Below are 18,949 nucleotides of genomic sequence, written 5' to 3'. Positions count from 1 at the left end.
TGTACATCTAGAAGGGTGCACCCAGGTAAGGTTTATTTTTTTTAAAGTGATTACTGTGATTGTGCCACAGGGTTGTCACTGAGGAAAATACTGGTACCAAAAAGAGACACTTTTATTTGTAATGTTTTGTATGGTTGTCATATTTTCTTTTATTTTCTTTTCTGGGTGAAAAGAAAAATACAAAGCCGGCATTTTTCAAAACTCACAGTTGCCTGAGTCTCATTCAGTTTGCCTCTCCTGTACGTAGCCGAACCTACTGGTCCAAATCATTGAGCTCTTTTGCATCAAATTTGGGTGAAGTACCTTTTGATCTTGGAGTATTTGAAACACATCAGTGTTACATTAGCCACAGGTAACTCAGTCTTTGATGGGACTCCAGGCACATTAAATGACACAGGAGAAAACACCTCCACCCCTCTCCCCACACAATTAGCATTAAGGTCTGTGGAGGTCTCTTTCAATCTAAGTGTAGCGTCAGAGGTCCCTGCAAGATTACTAGGTTTGTCCATGATTATCTTTGGGACAAAATCTCTAGGCTGTGGCTCGGTTAGCAGTGCATTACTCAGCCTACAGTTAGCACTGGCTAATTCTGAAACAGTGTCTTTATTTTTGCTAACAGTAAAACACGAAACAGGGGAAACGCCGTTTCTTCTTGATTGTAGTTTCCGATGAACCAGACAGCGGCGCCTCATGCGCGCCGGGCGGCATCGCAGAGGCTGGGGAACTGGGTGCTGATGGAGTGGTAGGTGAGAGTTCCTGGAAGCTCAGGGGACCCCCGAGAGCCAGGCGAGTTCCCCGGAAGATCTCTTCATAGTTGGGAGTGAGCCACGGCTTCCACCGGAGCTCTTCCTCCAGTTGAGCACATGCAGTGTGCTGCCGCTCCTCGAGGTCGAAGTCCATGACCTCCACAGCATCCTCGTGTTGCTCAGTGGAGGGCGAGACATGCCGTAGCAATGAGCGACGGCGACGTGAACGCCACTTCCTTTTTGAAGCGGTCGTGGACGAAACTTGAATTTCTGTGGCGACCGGCTCCTCGTCTTCCGACCACATCCGTGCCAGATAAGAAGCAGGAGACGGGTAGTCCGGTCGAGGCGGCGAGGGTGAACGACTGAGCTGTGATAGCGAAGTGGAAACCGGCGAGCTGAGGGGTGGCGCCGGCGCAGAAGAGTGTGGCGCTGTGGCGAACTTCAGCGTGCCGACTCGCACGCTTACAGCAGGCGGAGGGGAGGCTGCGCAGCCGCGGGGCTGTGGTGATGCAGCCCGCACACTGGGCCACTGATGCTGCCGTGGACGGGGTTGGAGGATGGTGCGGAGGTAGTCTGAGATCAGAGGGGGTAGCGCTTCCCATAACCATGAAAAAACCTTGACGCTTACCCGCAACGAGTGAAGTAACTCCTCCCTCTCCTCTTCTCTAGAGCTTTGCCTCCACTGGCAGCATAACGACTCCACTGCTCGGATTACGTCTCTACTATGTGTCGCTGGGTCCGACATGGTCAGGTCGTTCTGTCACGGCGGGGTGCGCCGATAAGTTTAGTTTACAGGACCCAGAAGCAGACACTGAAAGGTGGAGTTGCTGGCTGAACAGAAGACGATCCTTTATTTGGATGTTGGCACATGAAAAAGCATGAAGCTATGAAAACTAAGAAAACTGTGAACACTCAGAAAACTAAAGGACTAAGAAACTCAGAGAAAATGCTATGACAAACTATGAACACTGAGTAAACTATGACGAAACACTATGGGGATGCAAACAGACGACCTGACAACGAAACATAGAAAACAGAGGACTTAAATACACACATGAGGTGATCAGGGGAAGTCGAGACACATGAGGAAACAGCTGACAAGGATGAACATAACGATGCACAGGAAATGTAAATTCAAACACAATGACATGAAAACTGGACTTTCAAAATAAAACAGGAAACCTAAGACGCAGACATGACAACCTGAACTTGACAACGTAAGACACAGACATGAAACACATGAAGGGCAAGGGAGACTTAACAGGGGTGGAAGACACAAGGGAAATCTAATAACAAAGAACTAGAACAACCTAGGCATGATAAAAAATGAACTTAGAAAACCTGAAGGGCTTAAACATAAACTAAAACTCAAAACGCTGGGTCAAAAGACCCAGGATCGTGACAGAAAAGTATTTCTTTGTACCTCCTTTCCCTGTTATTGCCCTACCCTGCCCCCTGGCAAAACTTTGCTAGACCCGCCCCTGCACAGTTACCAGCTGTCAGCTACTTAGAAAAGGATCCTGATGTTATTTGTCTCTCGGAAACAGTTCATAGCTTCCCTTCAACTCATTCATGTCGCCTAAAAGGTAAACCTGTTTCTCCATCACCTGTTCAGCTCTGATGATTCAGTAAGGACATCTGCTGGTTTCATCTTCATGTTTCCCTCTCACCACATATCCAAACCGATATCATGACCAGCAGCTTTTACAGCTGTGGCTCCAGCAAACATCAGCTGATACTGGAAATTAATATTAAATAAATTCTAACAACAGCTGATCAAGCTTAAACGTGCTGCTGTTGTTTAGCGCGACATCCGCTGGTTTCCTCTTTCTGGCGCAAAGTGGGCGATAAGCCAACAAGAGAGAAAAGCCGATCAGCTGATCATTGATCAGTTTCATGATTGAAGTAGTAACAGGAGAGGGAGGGGGGAGAATGAGAGAAGAAGAGGCAGCTGACAGCGTAAAGACACAGAATAACTCCAGCTTTGTGTCTTTTTCCATTCTAGCTGAAGTATGGGACAAACTGTGTTCCTTCTTAGCTCAATACGAAACGCGTAATATTTTCTCTGAATAAGAGACGATTCTGTTTTTTATGGGATGGCTGGCAACTATACTAACTAACCTTATGAATAAAATAAAGTTCACTATCAGTAACATCACAGCACCCACCCAGCTGTATAGAAACTCCGTCATGCTAGCTAGTACGCAGTACCAGTTATTATAACTGACTGTAAAAAGTCAGCACAACGAAAATAAATGACAGGTAGTAATAAAATAAACTACTAACTCTTTTAGGCTACGTCCACACCTACACGGGTATTTTTGAAAACGCAGCTGTTTCGTCCACACGTAAACGGCATTTCGAATCACCGAAAACGGAGATTTTTTTTAACTCCTTTTTTGCGTTTACGTGTGGATGAGGAATACAGAGTTCGTCAGGCAACGTCAAAGGTATGTGCCTTTTTCACGTCACGCTGTGCGCACGTTATTGTTTACATGAGATGAATTGCAGAATAGCAGATAGAGACAAAATACTGTTAATCTGACTATCTTCAGGTTTTACATGCTTACATATACACACGCAGTTAATGTCCCTCCATTTAGAAAGGCAGAGGCGTAATGGTGTGATTATTTTACGTGTAGTTTTTTTTTTTTTCATGTGTAATAATATTCAACATTGCTATCAATACATTTCTCAAAAAATGCCTCTCTGTGAAAAATGGGTTTAAAAACATAAACAACTGTGGGATACTGTTTGTCTGTGATTTGAACAGCCCAGCTGCTCCCGACACAGGGAAAACCAATTCTGCAGGGGAGACCTACCTTGGCACTTGTGCAGGTGAAACCAAAGGGAAGATATGCTTCACCATATTTTCTAGTCTTTGGCTTAGAATGAAGTTGGTTTGGAAACATATTCAGCGATGCTTCTAGTGATGTGTCGTTCGCGAACGAAATGGCTCTTAGAGCAGGGTCTTTGACGTGAACGATGCGAGCCGGCTCCTTATCTTGAGCCGTGTTTTTTTTTTTTTTTCTCTTTTTCTCTCCCTCTCTTTCGCACTTTTTTCGCTTCACTCTGCATGCGATCCTTGTGCTTTGCGCTGGGAAGAGGGGGGAGGGGTGGTAGTTACACTCACAGTAGCACAGGAACAGAGCTGGAGGGAAAGAGAGCCAGGGACAACAACATCACATTAGAAAGGTATAGTAATCATCCACAACTATTTTCAGTTGCAGATAAAGGATTCAGAAAGTTTATTCATGCAGGCCTATATGACAGAGAATGTGCATCTTCTTTTTGTTTTCATATTTTAATTTATATTTAATTGTGTTGTGGTTTGCAGTGTTTTGTGTTGTTTCACTTTAAATTTGTTTAAAAGGAAAAAGCTGAAAATTTAAATAGTTAAAAGTTGAACTGTGACCAGTTGGTTTTTGTATTATATGATTTATTTATTACATTTTATGTGGAGTGAATAAATAAAAGTATATTTACGGTGGCCCCTAGAGACAAAGCACATACAAACTCCAAAACACGTACAAACCCTGAAGCACGTAAAAACTCCAAAACACGTAAAAACTCAGAAGCACGTAAAAACTCCAAAACACGTACAAAACACAACAGAAGTGCTCCAGAATGCTACGCCCAGTGTTGAGCTTTTGTTACCTAGAGGCTACACAAGCCAGCAAGTACCAACGACCGGATTTGGTGTGTGGTAGTAACAGGTAAATGAACTTTTTTTTTAATTATTTGAATATATATGAGTGCTTGTGTAGAAATACACAAACAATACACATATGCTTTCAATTGTGTAATTTAAGTGATCTAGGTAGCTCTGTTTTGGAAGTTCAGTTAACGCTAGAAATGTGTTTTGGAGTTTGTACGTGCTTTTTGGAGTTTGTATGCGTTTTCTCTCTAGGGGCCATTGTATATATTTATATATAAACATATATAAATAAAACCACTTTTTTTTACATTAGTAATTCCTTTCGTGCATAATTTCATATTATTGTTAATAATAAATTAATTAAAGCAACAAAACAACCCGAAGAGCCGGTTCGGAGCCAAAAGAGCCGGCTCTTTTTAGTGAGCCGAGCCGAAAGAGCCGGATCTCTAAAAAGAGCCGGAAATCCCATCACTAGATGCTTCATCTCCTGCTTTGCGTTTCTGTGGGCCCCGTGCTAGCAGTGTCCAAGCGTTTTGTTACCCCCCCCTTTTCATTCCGCGCCCCCCCTGCAATGGCTCTGCGCCCCCCCTAGGGGGCGGGCCCCACACTTTGGGAAGGTCTGGCCTTAACATATGAAACAGGAAAAGACTGTGGTGTAATCCCTTTATTTTAGCAAAGTAACAGCAGGGCTCGCAAAATCGCTAGCCCGACGTCCCGGGGCTAGCGATTTTTCCAGTCGGGCTACCAAAATCTAACTCAGCCCTGCCCGTCGGGCTATCATAGGAAGGAAAATATATGTCTATGCTTTTGCATTCTTTCGCCAATGTAGTTGAGTAATTATGTCATTGGCATCGATGAGCCACTGTCAATATGCAGTGTTGGGAAGGTTACTTTTAAAATGTATTCCATTACAGAATACAGAATACATGCCCTAAAATGTATTCTGTAACGTATTCCGTTACGTTACTCAATGAGAGTAACGTATTCTGAATACTTTGGATTACTTAACATATTATCATGCATTTTACAACTACATGAATGTACTATTGCTGTGTGATTTATTACTATTACTGAAGGTCCGCGGCTCCGAACCTGTAGTAAAGGGACCTCTGACTAATATGGTTCCGTGTGGGGCTCGTAGCCGAAAAATAGCTTTACTTTGTTGTGTGGGTCAACTCTGCTTGCGAGAGACAGAGAGAGGTGTTGAAAGGTTGCTCCAACGGAACTTATTGTTTCGGAGGAAAACAGGAACACAGCGTACAGTCGAGTTTTAATAGCTTACTTACAACTGGGCTCGTCAGGCACTCTTCTTGGCTGCAGTGGTTATTATTATATTTACATGCTTCCAGCTCCTGTTTTTGCTCGATGACAGCTTGTACTTTTCCACTCTCCTTTTTCTCCCACCTCGCGCTTACAGACACATAATGAGTATGGCAGTCCATTCTCCCTGCAGCACGGACTACACTGCCCATGAGGCTACATTCTGCCTATTAGCTTAGCACAACAACAACAACAACAACAAAAAGGCGCTCTCTCACCCAGGAAACACGCAGAGCGAGAGCGTCACCCTGTAACCATGGCAACCGCAACGCTGCCGCCTGGAACTACGGAACGTAGCTGTCAAACAAAACCCAAACAGTCCTGACCCGCCACAATATGAAACAGGAAAGTACCGCCGTGTAATCCATTTATTTCAACAAAGTAACTGTATTCTAAATACCACCTTTTTAAACAGTAACTGTAATGGAATACAGTTACTCATATTTTGTATTTTAAATACGTAACGGCGGTACATGTATTCCGTTACTCCCCAACACTGTCAATATGTGACATATTGAAATCGCGTTTGAATTTGCGCTTGTTTTTTGCTTTCACTTTCATTTTGCAATTGCGCGAACGGTGTGCAGAGAGCAGCAGCACTGATTGGTGAGTGACGATTAATTGCGCACCAATTCCTCTGACATCGTCTTATCACTCATTAGCTTACTATTCAAACGCGACAAGTGAAATCTCTCGCAGCAAGCTTAAACATGTGAGAGGTTGAGTGCGCAAAGAATCGCTGACCGTTATGTAAGTACGTGTGTAAAAGCAGCAGGATTTACGCTGGTATTTTAGTTCTGCTCAGCCAAATAAGACAGGTCAGGGTGAAGAAGGGGCAGCCAAAGAAAAGCCTACCACAAAACGGAAAAGTTATGACAAATCAGACTATGAGGCAAAAAGAAAGCGCAGCTTTTTTGGTTTCATGGACAAAAGAATTTCTGTGGCTGGAATATGACAAGCTAAATAACATGATCAAAGGAGCTTGCAAAGAAAAGCGTCTGGACTTCTTTAAGTTACTTGAAGACGTTTCACCTCTCATCCGAGAAGCTTCTTCAGTTCTAAGGTCAAATGGTGGAGAGTCCCAGATATAAACCTAGTGGGAGTATCCCCCCACAGAGGGACAAAAGGACCCCCTGATGATCCTCTAATCGCCTGAGCCAAGGTGTGAAACTGGGTGTGGGTCCCAATCAGCCAGAGTTTCGGGTGTGTTCATTGTGAAACCTGGCCCCACCTTATCATGCGAATTCCTGAGGTCAGATGGCCCAGGATGTGAGTGGGCGTTAAGGCGTCTGGGAAGGGATCTCAAAACTGGATTATAGATGGCAGAGAGTTGGTGTCGTAAACCCCCGCCTCTGTTCAAAGATGGTCGCTCACAGTGGACATAGATGGCTTCTTTCACTCCTCTTTCAAACCATCTGTCCTCTCTGTCCAAAATGTGAACACTGGCATCCTCGAAAGAGTGTCCTTTATCCTTAAGATGCAGATGGACTGCTGAGTCTTGTCCTGTGGAGGTGGCTCTTCTGTGTTGTGCCATGCGCTTGTGAAGTGGCTGTTTGGTCTCTCCAATGTAGAGGTCTGGGCATTCCTCGCTGCACTGTACAGCATACACCACATTGTTAAGTCTGTGTTTTGGCGTTTTGTCTTTCGGGTGAACCAGTTTTTGTCTGAGCGTGTTGCTGGGTCTGAAATGCACCGGGATGTCATGCTTGGAGAAAACTCTCCTAAGTTTTTCTGATACACCAGCTACATAGGGGATGACAATGTTGTTGCGTCTGTCCTTCTTATCCTCCCTCGTTGGTGTCTGGTCTTCTTTTCTGTGCCTCTTTGCTGACTTTAAGAACGCCCATTTAGGCTAGCCGCACGTTTTGAGTGCTTCCTTTACATGTGTGTGTTCCTTCTTTTTTCCTTCAGGCTTAGAGGGAACATGTTCTGCCCGGTGGTGTAGGGTCCTAATTACTCCAAGTTTGGAGTCACTACGATGACCTGGATGACTGAGAACCTTCACAGACATAAATAACATGATGTTCTGCCAGGCGTGTTGTGAGTTTCATTTGATTTCTGAGTCGACAAGCGCCTTTGTTACTGGGACCAGTAATTTTAAGAAAGACCCCATCAGAACCCATGAGAAATGCAAGAAATGCATTATTGCCCAGTCTGCAGTATCTTTCCCAGAACAAACAGCAATTGCAAAAAAACATACTAAAAATAAATCAAGCACAACAAGAACTCCTGAAAAAGCTGTTTAGAACAGCGTGCTATATTGCAAAGAGTGAACTACCATTGGCAAAATTTAGCAGTCTTTGCAAACTTCAAAAAGCAAATGGCCTAGATCTTGGTTCCACTTGCCTCTTACCTGTGACTTCATTGGAAATTTCAGATTCAGGATCTGACACAGACTGATTCATGTTCTACACAGTTCTTACAAGAAATTCTTCATAGAAATTTCTGTTCAATTTGAACCAAGTATTTGAGTTGATGGTTGTAATTTTTATACAGTTGTTGTGATTTGCATTTTAACAATTTTTTTGATTAATTTTTGTTTCTGTTGCAATATTATACTTTAATGTATAATATTGTAACGGAAACAAAACATAAAAAAATTGATTTCTTTTTTATTCGGGCTACTTAAATTTATTTTGGGCTACCAAAAACTGAAGAATGCCTGCCCGAAGGGCTACCAGAGATTTTGAAATTTTGCGAGCCTTGAACTGTATTCTGAATACCACCTTTTTAAACGGTAACTGTAACGGAATACAGTTACTCATATTTTGTATTTTAAATACGTAACAGTGGCACATGTATTCCGTTGCTCCCCAACACTGTTCCCCCTTGCCTGTCTTAACACACACCTGAATGATCCAGACTAGAAAACTGCCAAAACTGCCAGTGATCACTGCAGTGTAGTTTATTAGCAGCACCGGTTGGTATTAAACCTTTTAATTTCCATGGAAAACATGATTTAGTGTCATTCATCTGAGGTTGTATTTAAAGGGCAAATAAAACATAAAAGACATAAAAGAATAAGTTACTGCTACCGAAGATGCTGAAGAGGCTAACTCTTTTCCTGTTTATTAGGCCAGAAAAACTGGACTTAACTGGGTTACTGAGTATGTGCATATACATTTGAGTCCAATACTCTACTGAGAAATATGTATCATATATTTTCTATTTCATTACTTTTACAGGAACCAACTAAATTTCATCACAGAAGAGCTAAGAGACCCATTCAGGTAAAAACATGCCTTAAAGAAACTCTAGTGTTAAGCAATAATTCACAAGGCGTTGAATTTTTAAAAAATACTTTTTCTTTTGTTGATTAATTTCAGGGACTTGCCACTGGCGATTGTTATTGGGATTCCTTTGGTTACTGTGTGCTATGTTTTGGTCAATGTTGCTTACTTCACTGTTATGACCACAACTGAACTGCTTTTGTCTCCAGCGGTTGCTGTGGTAAGGATAACACTGGTCAATAAGCATCTTGCTACTGGCATTCACTCACCTATACTTTAACAAATGTTTACTTAGTGACTGCAAATCTGATAACCATTTTTATCTAGCTAGTAATATTAGTTTTTAGGTATGATGTTTCAAGTATTTGACAGTTACAGTAACTGGATAGAAAGGATGATGTGTTTCAGAATTTAAGAAAAAAAGCTTGGTTTCGAGAAAAGTGAAGACAAAATCAAAGAAGGTTTATTTTTGTGTTGATCCTGAAAAAGCTGCTGACTTCTCAGCTTGCCCAGCTTAAGTCACCATTAATGTGAGATGGACACGCTTGTAAAATGGAAACAGCTAAGTTTTCTCTGAGTACAAAACAAGCTTTCTGCAACAATAGCTGACTGCAGGGTCAAGACAACTGTAATGTAAAGGATGGATGCAAACAACCAAGGAGCTTTATTACAACACTGTCTGTAATAAAAGGAAGAGATTGTATTACTTTTTTGGTGGGAGATAGAAAATTAGACATAGTGATAAATAATATTGATATTAAAGTGTCAAAATCAAGCTTCATATCTTAAATTACTGTCAAAACAAGTAGCAAATACAAATATCTTTTGTCAATCATTGAAAGTTAAAATAGCTGAGAGACATTAACTTTTAAATTTAAATTCAGTCTGTAATATCTTATTACTGATATCAAATTTTGACAGACATAAATGAGAACATCCCCAAAAGACCTAGTTATTAATCCACATGTAGTATGCCTAAATTTTATTTATTTATGACAGTTGTAAATGAGCATAATAGCCCCTTGTTTTCATACCTTGTATTTTCTGAAACATTAGTTTGTATTTTTTTAGACTTTCGGAGACAGAGTCCTTTACCCAGCATCTTGGATTGTTCCTCTCTTTGTTGTCTTCTCAACATTTGGTTCTGCCAATGGAAGCTGCTTCACTGCTGGCAGGTAAAAGAGACATCTATTACATATTGCATGTCATGCTGATAGTTTGGCATAATCTAGATTATTTCTGTCAGTAGCTTTAGAGCGGTTTGAAGTGCATATTTATGTATGTGTAAAAATGAAACAACATCTGAAAATGAAAGTTAGAATCCTGAAGGGGATGGAACGAAAAATGAAAAAGAAAAAAATTAATAATGTAAACCTAATGTTTTTTGCTTTACAGATTGGTCTATGCATCTGGCAGAGAAGGACACATGGTGAAAATCTTATCCTACATTAATGTGAAACGCTACACTCCTGCTCCTGCTCTTATATTCAATGTGAGTCTTACGCATTTAATGACTCATTTTGTATGCATTCTAATTTGGCCTCAGATGATCAGCCATCTATTGTTTAAAATGTTATATGTCCTTTCACGGTGTGTTGATTAGAGATTGTAAAAGTTTTAAATGAGCCCAAAAACCAGTGTCATTTCAAGTCCTATAAATTTTACATGGATTCTCAGATAAACAATACACTGTGTTGTTTCACTACATTGCATTTCACTGTTTAATTTTTCTCTGTTTTAGGGTGTTTTGGCTATTTTCTACATTATTCCAGCAGATATCAACACCCTCATTAACTACTTCAGCTTTGCTCAGTGGTTTTTCTATGGGCTGGCAGCACTGGCTCTCATAGTCATGCGCTTCACTAGAAAGGACCTGGACAGACCAGTTAAGGTGAGGCTAGTTTATCTTTTATGCTGTTTGGCACAAAAGATCATTTTATTCATTTTGATGCCTTGTTAATTTGGATTGACAAACCACATCATACAAAAATGACCCCAATCAAGCCTTGAGATGAGGATTTATTTTATTTATTTTAACAATACCTAGTTATTAGTTAACAGAATAGTTATGATCAGTAATAGAAAGTCAAATATATACTTGATTTTAGAAAATTTTATCAGTTTTCTAGAAAACATTTCTACCTGTTTTGACTCGTCTATGCAGTCAACAGTAATTTCTGTTTTATTTGTTAGTCAGCCATATTTAGCTTTGTCTCAAAATGTAGTAGTAAAAGTTATTATTTTTAAGTGTTACATCAAATATTAGACAATCAAATACTTCCTATGTACTTCTCTGTTCCCTTGAAGATACCGGTGGTCTTAGCAGGCATCATGGTCCTGGTGTCCTGCTACCTGGTCTTGGCACCCATCATTGATCAGCCAGAGCTGGAATACCTTTACTGTACCATCTTCATCTTCAGTGGTCTTATCCTTTACTACCCATTTGTCTACCGAAAAGTGAACTGGGGGCGCAAAATCATGAGTAAGTTTATATTTTTGACTGTAAAAATTTAAAATATATATGTTGAGAAGTATGTAGAATCATATGATCAAATATGGATATGAAATGATGATTACTTAAGTGCTTGTGTTGATTTGACCTCTAACTTCTGTTTCCTCATAGGGCCTATCACTATGCATCTCCAGCTGCTAATGGATGTAGCTCCTCCTGAGAAAACTGAATGAGAAGGGATAACGTGTTTCGGTGTCTACAGGGTAATGAAAAGTGTTCTGTCTAGTTTTGGAAACAGGAAGTGTGCTCAAAGGGTTAGCGCCACATTTTAGAGCTCACTTCTCTGCAAAAGTAGGATGAAATGAAATAATTTAAATTTGTTGGTTCAGGGCTCAGAAATTGTGTTTATATATAATGACTGCAGGATACAGTTGGAGTATCTGCAGGATATTCCAGAAGTATATGAAATATAAACTAAAAACAGATGAAAGGGTACGCTTTCATCTGTTTTTACTTCTAAAAATTATATACTTGTGAACTATACACACACACACAGACACACACAGACACATACACACTTATATATACTGCATATATATATAATTTCGGGGTGCAACAATCCATGTATCGTTATTGAACCGTTTGATACAGTGCTTTCGGTTTGGTACGCATATGTATCGAGCAATACAAAATTTTTTATTTATTTTATCAACTTTTCTTCTGACGATGCTGTCTGTGTTGAGAGCTCAGTGGATCTGCGCTTGACTACTCCGCACTGTCTAGCGCAGATCCACTGAGTGCAGTGCAAGCGAGACAGAAGCTAAGCGTGTTGCAACATGGCAACTGCCTCAATGCTACCCGAAATTGAACCTCCCCCACCCTCATTCAGATCTGGCGTTTGGAACTATTTTGGTTTTCATGTGACGTATGACCCTGAAGGTAAGCGCGTCATGGACAAAAGTAAAACAATATGTCAGATGTGCCAGGCAATGCTCAATTACATTGGTGGGAACTAGTGCGTTAGCGCAGTTAGCTCGTTAACGTGTTGACGCCATCCAGCCCCACGCACGGAGCGATCCGCGGTAACTCGTTAACGGAGATTTGCCTCGTTATGCCGTTAACGTCATTTTAACGGGATTAACGCTGACAGCACTAGTGGGAACACAACGAATATGACTGCACATTTACGCCGACATCATCCTAGTGCAAAGACAAGTGGAAGCAGACAAAAACAACAAGCACGCATGCTACAAACTTTACCCGAGTCATTTAGACCAGCGGTCCCCAACCCCCGGGCCTTGGACCGGTACCGGTCCGTGAATCGTTTGGTACCGGGCCGCGAGAGTTGAGGCTCAGGTGTGAAATGTATGGTTTTCAGGGTTTTTATCGGTTTTCAGCGTTATTTTGTTATCGTTTTTATCTTTAACTCGGTTTTCCTTGGTCTTTTCACGTGTGTTATGAATAAATCTTCTTTTTTCGGTACCGGTACTAGTTTTATTTTGTTGTATTTATCCGCGACACCTTAAAGGCCACTCCGTGAAAATATTGTCGGGCATAAACCGGTCCGTGGGGCAAAAAAGGTTGGGGACCGCTGATTTAGACAGCTGTTAGCACATGATTCTCCTTATGGGGACCTGATATGTTTAATATGCTGCTGAGAGTATACCCCAGAAGAAGCGTATAGTATAGCTTTTATTTTGGAAAGAGCCATTTCTCTGTAATAAACTCTCTTTTCCAAAGATGAGTGATTTCTCGATCAGATAGATTTCATTTTTTTATTACTTTGTTGTTTCAGCAACATTAAATTTAAAAACTGTACCTTTGAGTTAAAATATATATTTATAATTTTAATAAATGACAAATTAAAAAAGCATGAACATTTTTTTGTATCGAAAAAATATCGAACCGTGAATTTTGTGTATCGTTGCACCCCTAATACACACACACACACACACACACATATATATATATATATATATATATATATATATATATATATATATATATATATATATCCATCCATTCGCTTCCGCGTATCCTTTTCAGGGTAGCGGGGGTCGCTGGAGCCTATCCCAGCTGTCATAGGGCGTGATGTGATTGCTCAATGCTGAGTTTAGCAATCACTGTATTGAGCAACTGTTTTATTTAGCCACACTGCAAAATGTTTTTTATTTGGTCAAAGATCACTTCATGTAAACCTATTGGGATTTTGAATCAGCACTTGAGCAAAGGGAATTGTAAACATTTTAATTGTGTTGTAAATGACTGAAGCACATGAAGACCTTGCAGATGTGTAACTTTTCTTGTTGTTCCCAAACATCAAAGATTTGTAGATGTTTGTGTATTCATTTTTAACAATGCTTTCCCCCCTGAGTTATACTGTAATGAGGCTGTATTGTGTTTACATGATGGTTAAGGAAATTATTAATCTTATTGGTCATGAAATACACAAAAAAATAAAACGTTTGTGATTACAGCAAATAACCGTTCTGGTCTTTTTCATCTGTTTGCTACTTTAACTGCTTAAATATGCTCTGATATGGTCTTTTTCATAATTACAGTTGATGGATAGCAAACAGTGATTCTAAGATATACTCGCCTTTCATTTAATAGAAGTACTTTTAATTGGATGTGTTTGTCACAAATTTTGACATTTCTATTTCAGGTAACTGGTAGCGTCTTATGGCTGGCAATTTCAGTTCATTTAAAAAACAAAAGTGATGCAGTGTGTGTAGTGAGGAGTATTTTGATGTGTGTTTCTAAGGCAGGTCAGAGAGATACAGTGAGGTCTTGCAGACTATGTTTGAATTGCTGGTTCCATTAGAGTTCCATTTTAATTTCAGTGTGTGAAGAGTACTGCAAAGTTATGCAATGCAGCAAGTTGAAGAGACTCTAAGGTCATTATGAGAAACCCTTCTCCTGGTAAAGACACTTTAACAACCAACAGACACTTGAAGGCCTATACCAGTCAAAGGTATTAACACCGCGAAACGTTTGGACTACTGGAAATCTTCGCTTCATCGCTCAGGATCTTTGTACGCCGTCAAGTAGGCGAAAGGGTGGTTCCACAGTGTGTGGCATCAACTGTTTGCCTGCCCGGCGGCCTGCCACTACATTCCGTAAATAAAGCTTATCATGTGATTTTCTTTTTTTATGGTTATAGTATCGCCGTCAGACTCTCACTCTATTCTTACTCTCAGTTACTGTTTTACAAAGTTGGGGAGCTGCATATGTTTAAAATTTTGCTATTGCACAATATCATGAGTTAAGAAAATCTGCTGTGTAATTCAAAGCAGTACCTTTTTAAAGCTTCTGCTCAATAGATTTCATGAAGCTAGAACTTCGCCATAACTCATCCCCCTTCTCATGTAGAGCTGTCCAATCACATTTGGGAACCTCCTACCAGAGGAGTTGCTCAGTTTAATGCAGTTTTTTTCTTCTTTTCCAATTTTCATCAGACATTTCTGCTCTACTTCGCTGAACTTAGCTTAACATAATTTGTGTGTTCACAACACTGCACCTGGGCTTGAAAAAGCTGCATTCAAGGTCCAACATTGAGTTTTTTATTTTCTTCAAGTAAGTTAAGTAAGTTAAAACATGTTTTTTAAATGTGCATTTCTTTATAATCATGTATTACATAGTATGTGATAGTGGTGATGCAGAGCTACTGTTAAATGTAATTACATTCAAGCAATTCTTTCTTAAACAAGTCGTTTGTTATTTGATATATGTTAAGTATTAATATTATAATTTGTAGTTAAATATTATCACTGAGTGTCAGAGTAAGAGACATTTGAGCTCTCCCCACTCTTTTTATAATGTTTGACTTACTGCCAGTCTGTACCAGTTCTCCTAGTATGACTTTAAGTTGGGGTCTATGTTTAGAATACTAATATGTTCAGTTTTTCCCAGTTAAAAAGCATATGAAGCATATGAGCTGATCATTACTGCACTAAAGAGCACCAAATCCAAATGTTCTACTTTTAAATTGTATTTTACAAATCACAAAAAAATCACTAAAATTAACCCTTTGACTCTCAAATAGTTAATGAATGTTAAGGATTACAGTTAATACAGCTCTAAGGGACATTTGTTAAAAATTGCGATTATATTTGTTTAAAAGCTCCACACAAACAATAATAATAATAATAATAAACTTTATTTATAAAGCACACTAAAAAACCAAGGGTATACCAAGGTGCTTGACAAAAATAAAATAGGAAAAGGGAGATGGGAGGGAAAAGAGAAAGGACCTGGCACGTATCAATTATAAAAACCTTGACAATCATAAGATATAAAAGTAGTTCACAAGCATAACGGATAAAAATGTACCAACGCGCACCAAGTGTTAACTAGGTGGAAAGGCAAGATTAAACAAATAAGTCTTCAGCCGTGATTTAAACAGTGGCATAGAGTCAGACGTCCGGATAGCAACAGGAAGGTTGTTCCATAAGACTGGGGCAGCTACAGCAAACGCGCGGTCACCACGAGACTTCAGCCGAGAACGAGGTTGCTCCAGAAGAATTTGGGTAGCAGATCTAAGTGCTCTGACAGGAGTGTGTAACCTGAGAAGCTCATTGAGGTAGCTCGGCGCCAAGTTATTAATGGTTTTGTAGGTGAAAAGTAATATTTTAAATTGAATACGTATTTAATTGGAAGCCAGTGCAAGCCAGCAAGAACAGGAGTGATGGAAGAAAACTTCCTGCTACCTGTCAAAAGGCGTGCCGCCGCATTCTGGACAGTCTGCAATCTAACGAGAAGGGTGGAGGAAAGGCCAATATAAAGAGAGTTGCAGTAGTCCAACCTGGAAGTCACGAATGCGTGAATGAGTTTTTCCAGGTCAATGTGCGGAATATAGCACTTAGCCTTAGAAATGAGGCGCAGCTGATTAAAACTAGACCTCACAACAGCAGACACTTGCTTGTCAAATTTAAGCGAGCTATCCAGTAGTATGCCCAAATTACTGGCATAATCAGAAGGAGAGCTAGCAAAAGGCATCAGAGCAGCACACAGTTGGTCGCGGGGGATTTTACTATCAAACACCACGATCTCCGTTTTCTTTTCGTTCAGGACAAGAGAATTACTCTTGAACCAACCTTTAACCTCACGCATGCATTCACGAAAATAGTGAAAAGACATAGCAAGATCGTCAGTAATCTCAAAATAAATCTGTATATCATCAGCATAGCAATGAAAGGCAATATTATACTTCTCAAAAATTGCTTCAAGAGGGAGCAGATATAGCGAAAAGAGAATAGGGCCTAATACAGATCCTTGAGGCACACCACAGCGTACAGGTACCGAGGAAGATGAGAAGTTGCCCAAATTAACCGAAAAAGACCTGTCAGCAAGATAAGACTTAAACCAGTTGAGGGCAGTGCCTCTTATACCCACAGTATGCTCAAGTCTTAGTAGAAGAATGTTATGATCAACCATATCAAAAGCAGAGGAAAGGTCCAATAAAACCAGGACCACAGAGCGTCCAGAGTCAGTGCTTACAAATAGGTCATTGAGAACTCTAAGCAAGGCCGTTTCAGTGCTATGCCGTGGCTTAAAGGCAGACTGAAATTTCTCTGCAATGTTGTTCGCGTCTAAGTATGCCTGAAGCTGAGAGAGAACTAGTCGCTCCAGGATCTTGGACAGAAACGGAAGCTTAGAGATTGGTCGATAGTTCAAAAGATCATAACAACCAAGATTCTTCTTTTTCAGAATAGGCAGGACTACAGCATGCTTAAAGGCCAGTGGGACAGATCCAGAGAGTAGAGAAAAATTCATTAAGAATAAAATGTTCGGTCCAATTACATCAAAGCAGCCCTTAACAATGCGTGATGGGAGAATATCAAACACAGCATTGGTGTTTTTCAGTTGATCAACCAGCTGCTTCAGAGTCGAAAGCGACACGGGCTCAAATTGATGAAAAGTTAAATTACACTCAGAGGAAAAGACAGGATAAGAGGCAGACGAAGAGGAAAGCTTAAGGGATGAAACCTTATCTAAAAAAAGAATTTGAAAACGCTCACAAAGAGCATTATTATTACAGAATTAAAAATTAAATTAAAAATTTTAAATAGCATACGGGGGTTATGACCATTAGCCAAAATGACTTTGGAAAGAAAAGATGCCTTAGCCATTCTAGCAGCAGTTTGAAACTGTGAGCGGCTGGTCCGTAACATATCATAAGAAACCTGAAGTTTATCTTTTTTCCACCTCCTCTCATCACGGCGACAGACACGTCGTAAGGCACGTGTAGTATCATTTAGCCAGCAATGAGAGTAGGTTCTAGGGCGCTTCATTTTGATGGGAGCAACAGAATCAAGAATAAAAGAACAAACAGATAACAGGATATTAGCACAACCATCAACCGAACAGAGAGAACAGTCATCAGGTACAGCCAAATCAGAGGTAGATGAAAATAATGATAGCAAAGTATCAGCATAACCATCAGATGAGCGAACTGAGCAGCAGTCAGGAATTATAGGCGCCAAATCTAAAAAAGACACAGCAAACTTTGACACAGCTTCAGAGCTGAGTATGCGTAGCGGACGAGAAAGAGCTCCAGGCTGCAGTCCAGCGGCAGATAAGCCAATATCAAAGGAAATTAGAAAATGATCTGAAATCCCAGCGTCATTTATATCCTTAATACAAATATCCAGGCCATACGTAAAGACCAAGTCCAAAATATGGCCTTTAACGTGGGTTGGTTCATTTACCCATTGAAGGAGGTTAAAAGAGTCCATTAAAGCAAGAAAGTCTTTAGCAAGCAGGTCATCCTTACAACAGATGTGTATGTTAAAATCACCAAGAATAAGAACAGAATCATATTTAAAAAGAACGGAACCCAAGAAGTCGGCAAAGTCCGAGATAAAACACTTGTTATATTTGGGCGGTTGATAGACCAACACACATAAAGTGGTCGTGGAAGCAGTCATCTCCAATAACTGGACTTCAAAACTAGCAAAGTTAGGTGAGGAAAGTTGCCGAACATTATATATGTTTTTAAAAACCGAGGCTAAACCACCTCCCCTACCAGAAAGCCTCGGTGAACTAAAAAAGGCACAGTCCAAAAGAAGAAGTTCAGAGAAAGGAATGAGCTCACCAGGGCGAATCCAGGTTTCTGTAAGGAATAAAACATCAAGGCCACTAGTAGAGAATAAGTCATTTAAAACAAAGGTCTTATTTACCAGCGACCTGACATTAAGCAGTGCCATCCGTGGCCAGGGTACTAAGTCACCTCTAGAAGCACGAGGCAGAGTGCATAGATTGCTTCGACAAACTCCCCGTCGGCGCGATGTTATCCAAATCCGAGTAGGAAAGCGTGTCGCAGAGCGGGCAGATGCTTGGTGATCAGCCGGGTAAATCCAGCGACAAGTAAGCAGTTTAGCGTCCGGGCAATCCAGGGAGGAGGGAAAAAATGATGGTGTGTCCAGATTAACATGTACATGGTCCGTAATTCTGGCTCTGAGAAAGGCCCTGAGACGGACGCGACGGCCACTCCGTCTTCCCCGCTTCCTGTAGCATTTCTTGTGGAGACTAGGAAGCGGTA

General features: G+C 40.5%; 1 protein-coding gene across 1 annotated transcript in view; it reads left to right on the top strand.

The window, feature by feature from the left end:
• Positions 1–12,135, top strand: part of LOC146393538 (b(0,+)-type amino acid transporter 1-like) — a 28,970-nt gene extending 16,835 nt beyond the window's left edge. Inside the window, exons 6-12 of the mRNA XM_084930655.1 lie at positions 8,910–8,954; positions 9,051–9,174; positions 10,026–10,129; positions 10,350–10,446; positions 10,696–10,845; positions 11,262–11,436; positions 11,578–12,135. Coding sequence (XP_084786781.1) covers positions 8,910–8,954; positions 9,051–9,174; positions 10,026–10,129; positions 10,350–10,446; positions 10,696–10,845; positions 11,262–11,436; positions 11,578–11,639 — 757 coding nt within the window. The 3' untranslated portion in view covers positions 11,640–12,135. The remainder of the gene's footprint in view (positions 1–8,909; positions 8,955–9,050; positions 9,175–10,025; positions 10,130–10,349; positions 10,447–10,695; positions 10,846–11,261; positions 11,437–11,577) is intronic.
• Positions 12,136–18,949: the final 6,814 nt, after the last annotated feature.

This window comes from Perissodus microlepis, chromosome 1 (assembly GCF_051167445.1).
Source record: "Perissodus microlepis isolate ML-2025 ecotype Zambia chromosome 1, ASM5116744v1, whole genome shotgun sequence".
NCBI classification, from domain to species: Eukaryota; Metazoa; Chordata; class Actinopteri; order Cichliformes; family Cichlidae; genus Perissodus; species Perissodus microlepis.
The sequence above is the reverse complement of the archived record's forward strand: the minus strand, read 5'-3'. Positions and strand labels throughout refer to the sequence as shown.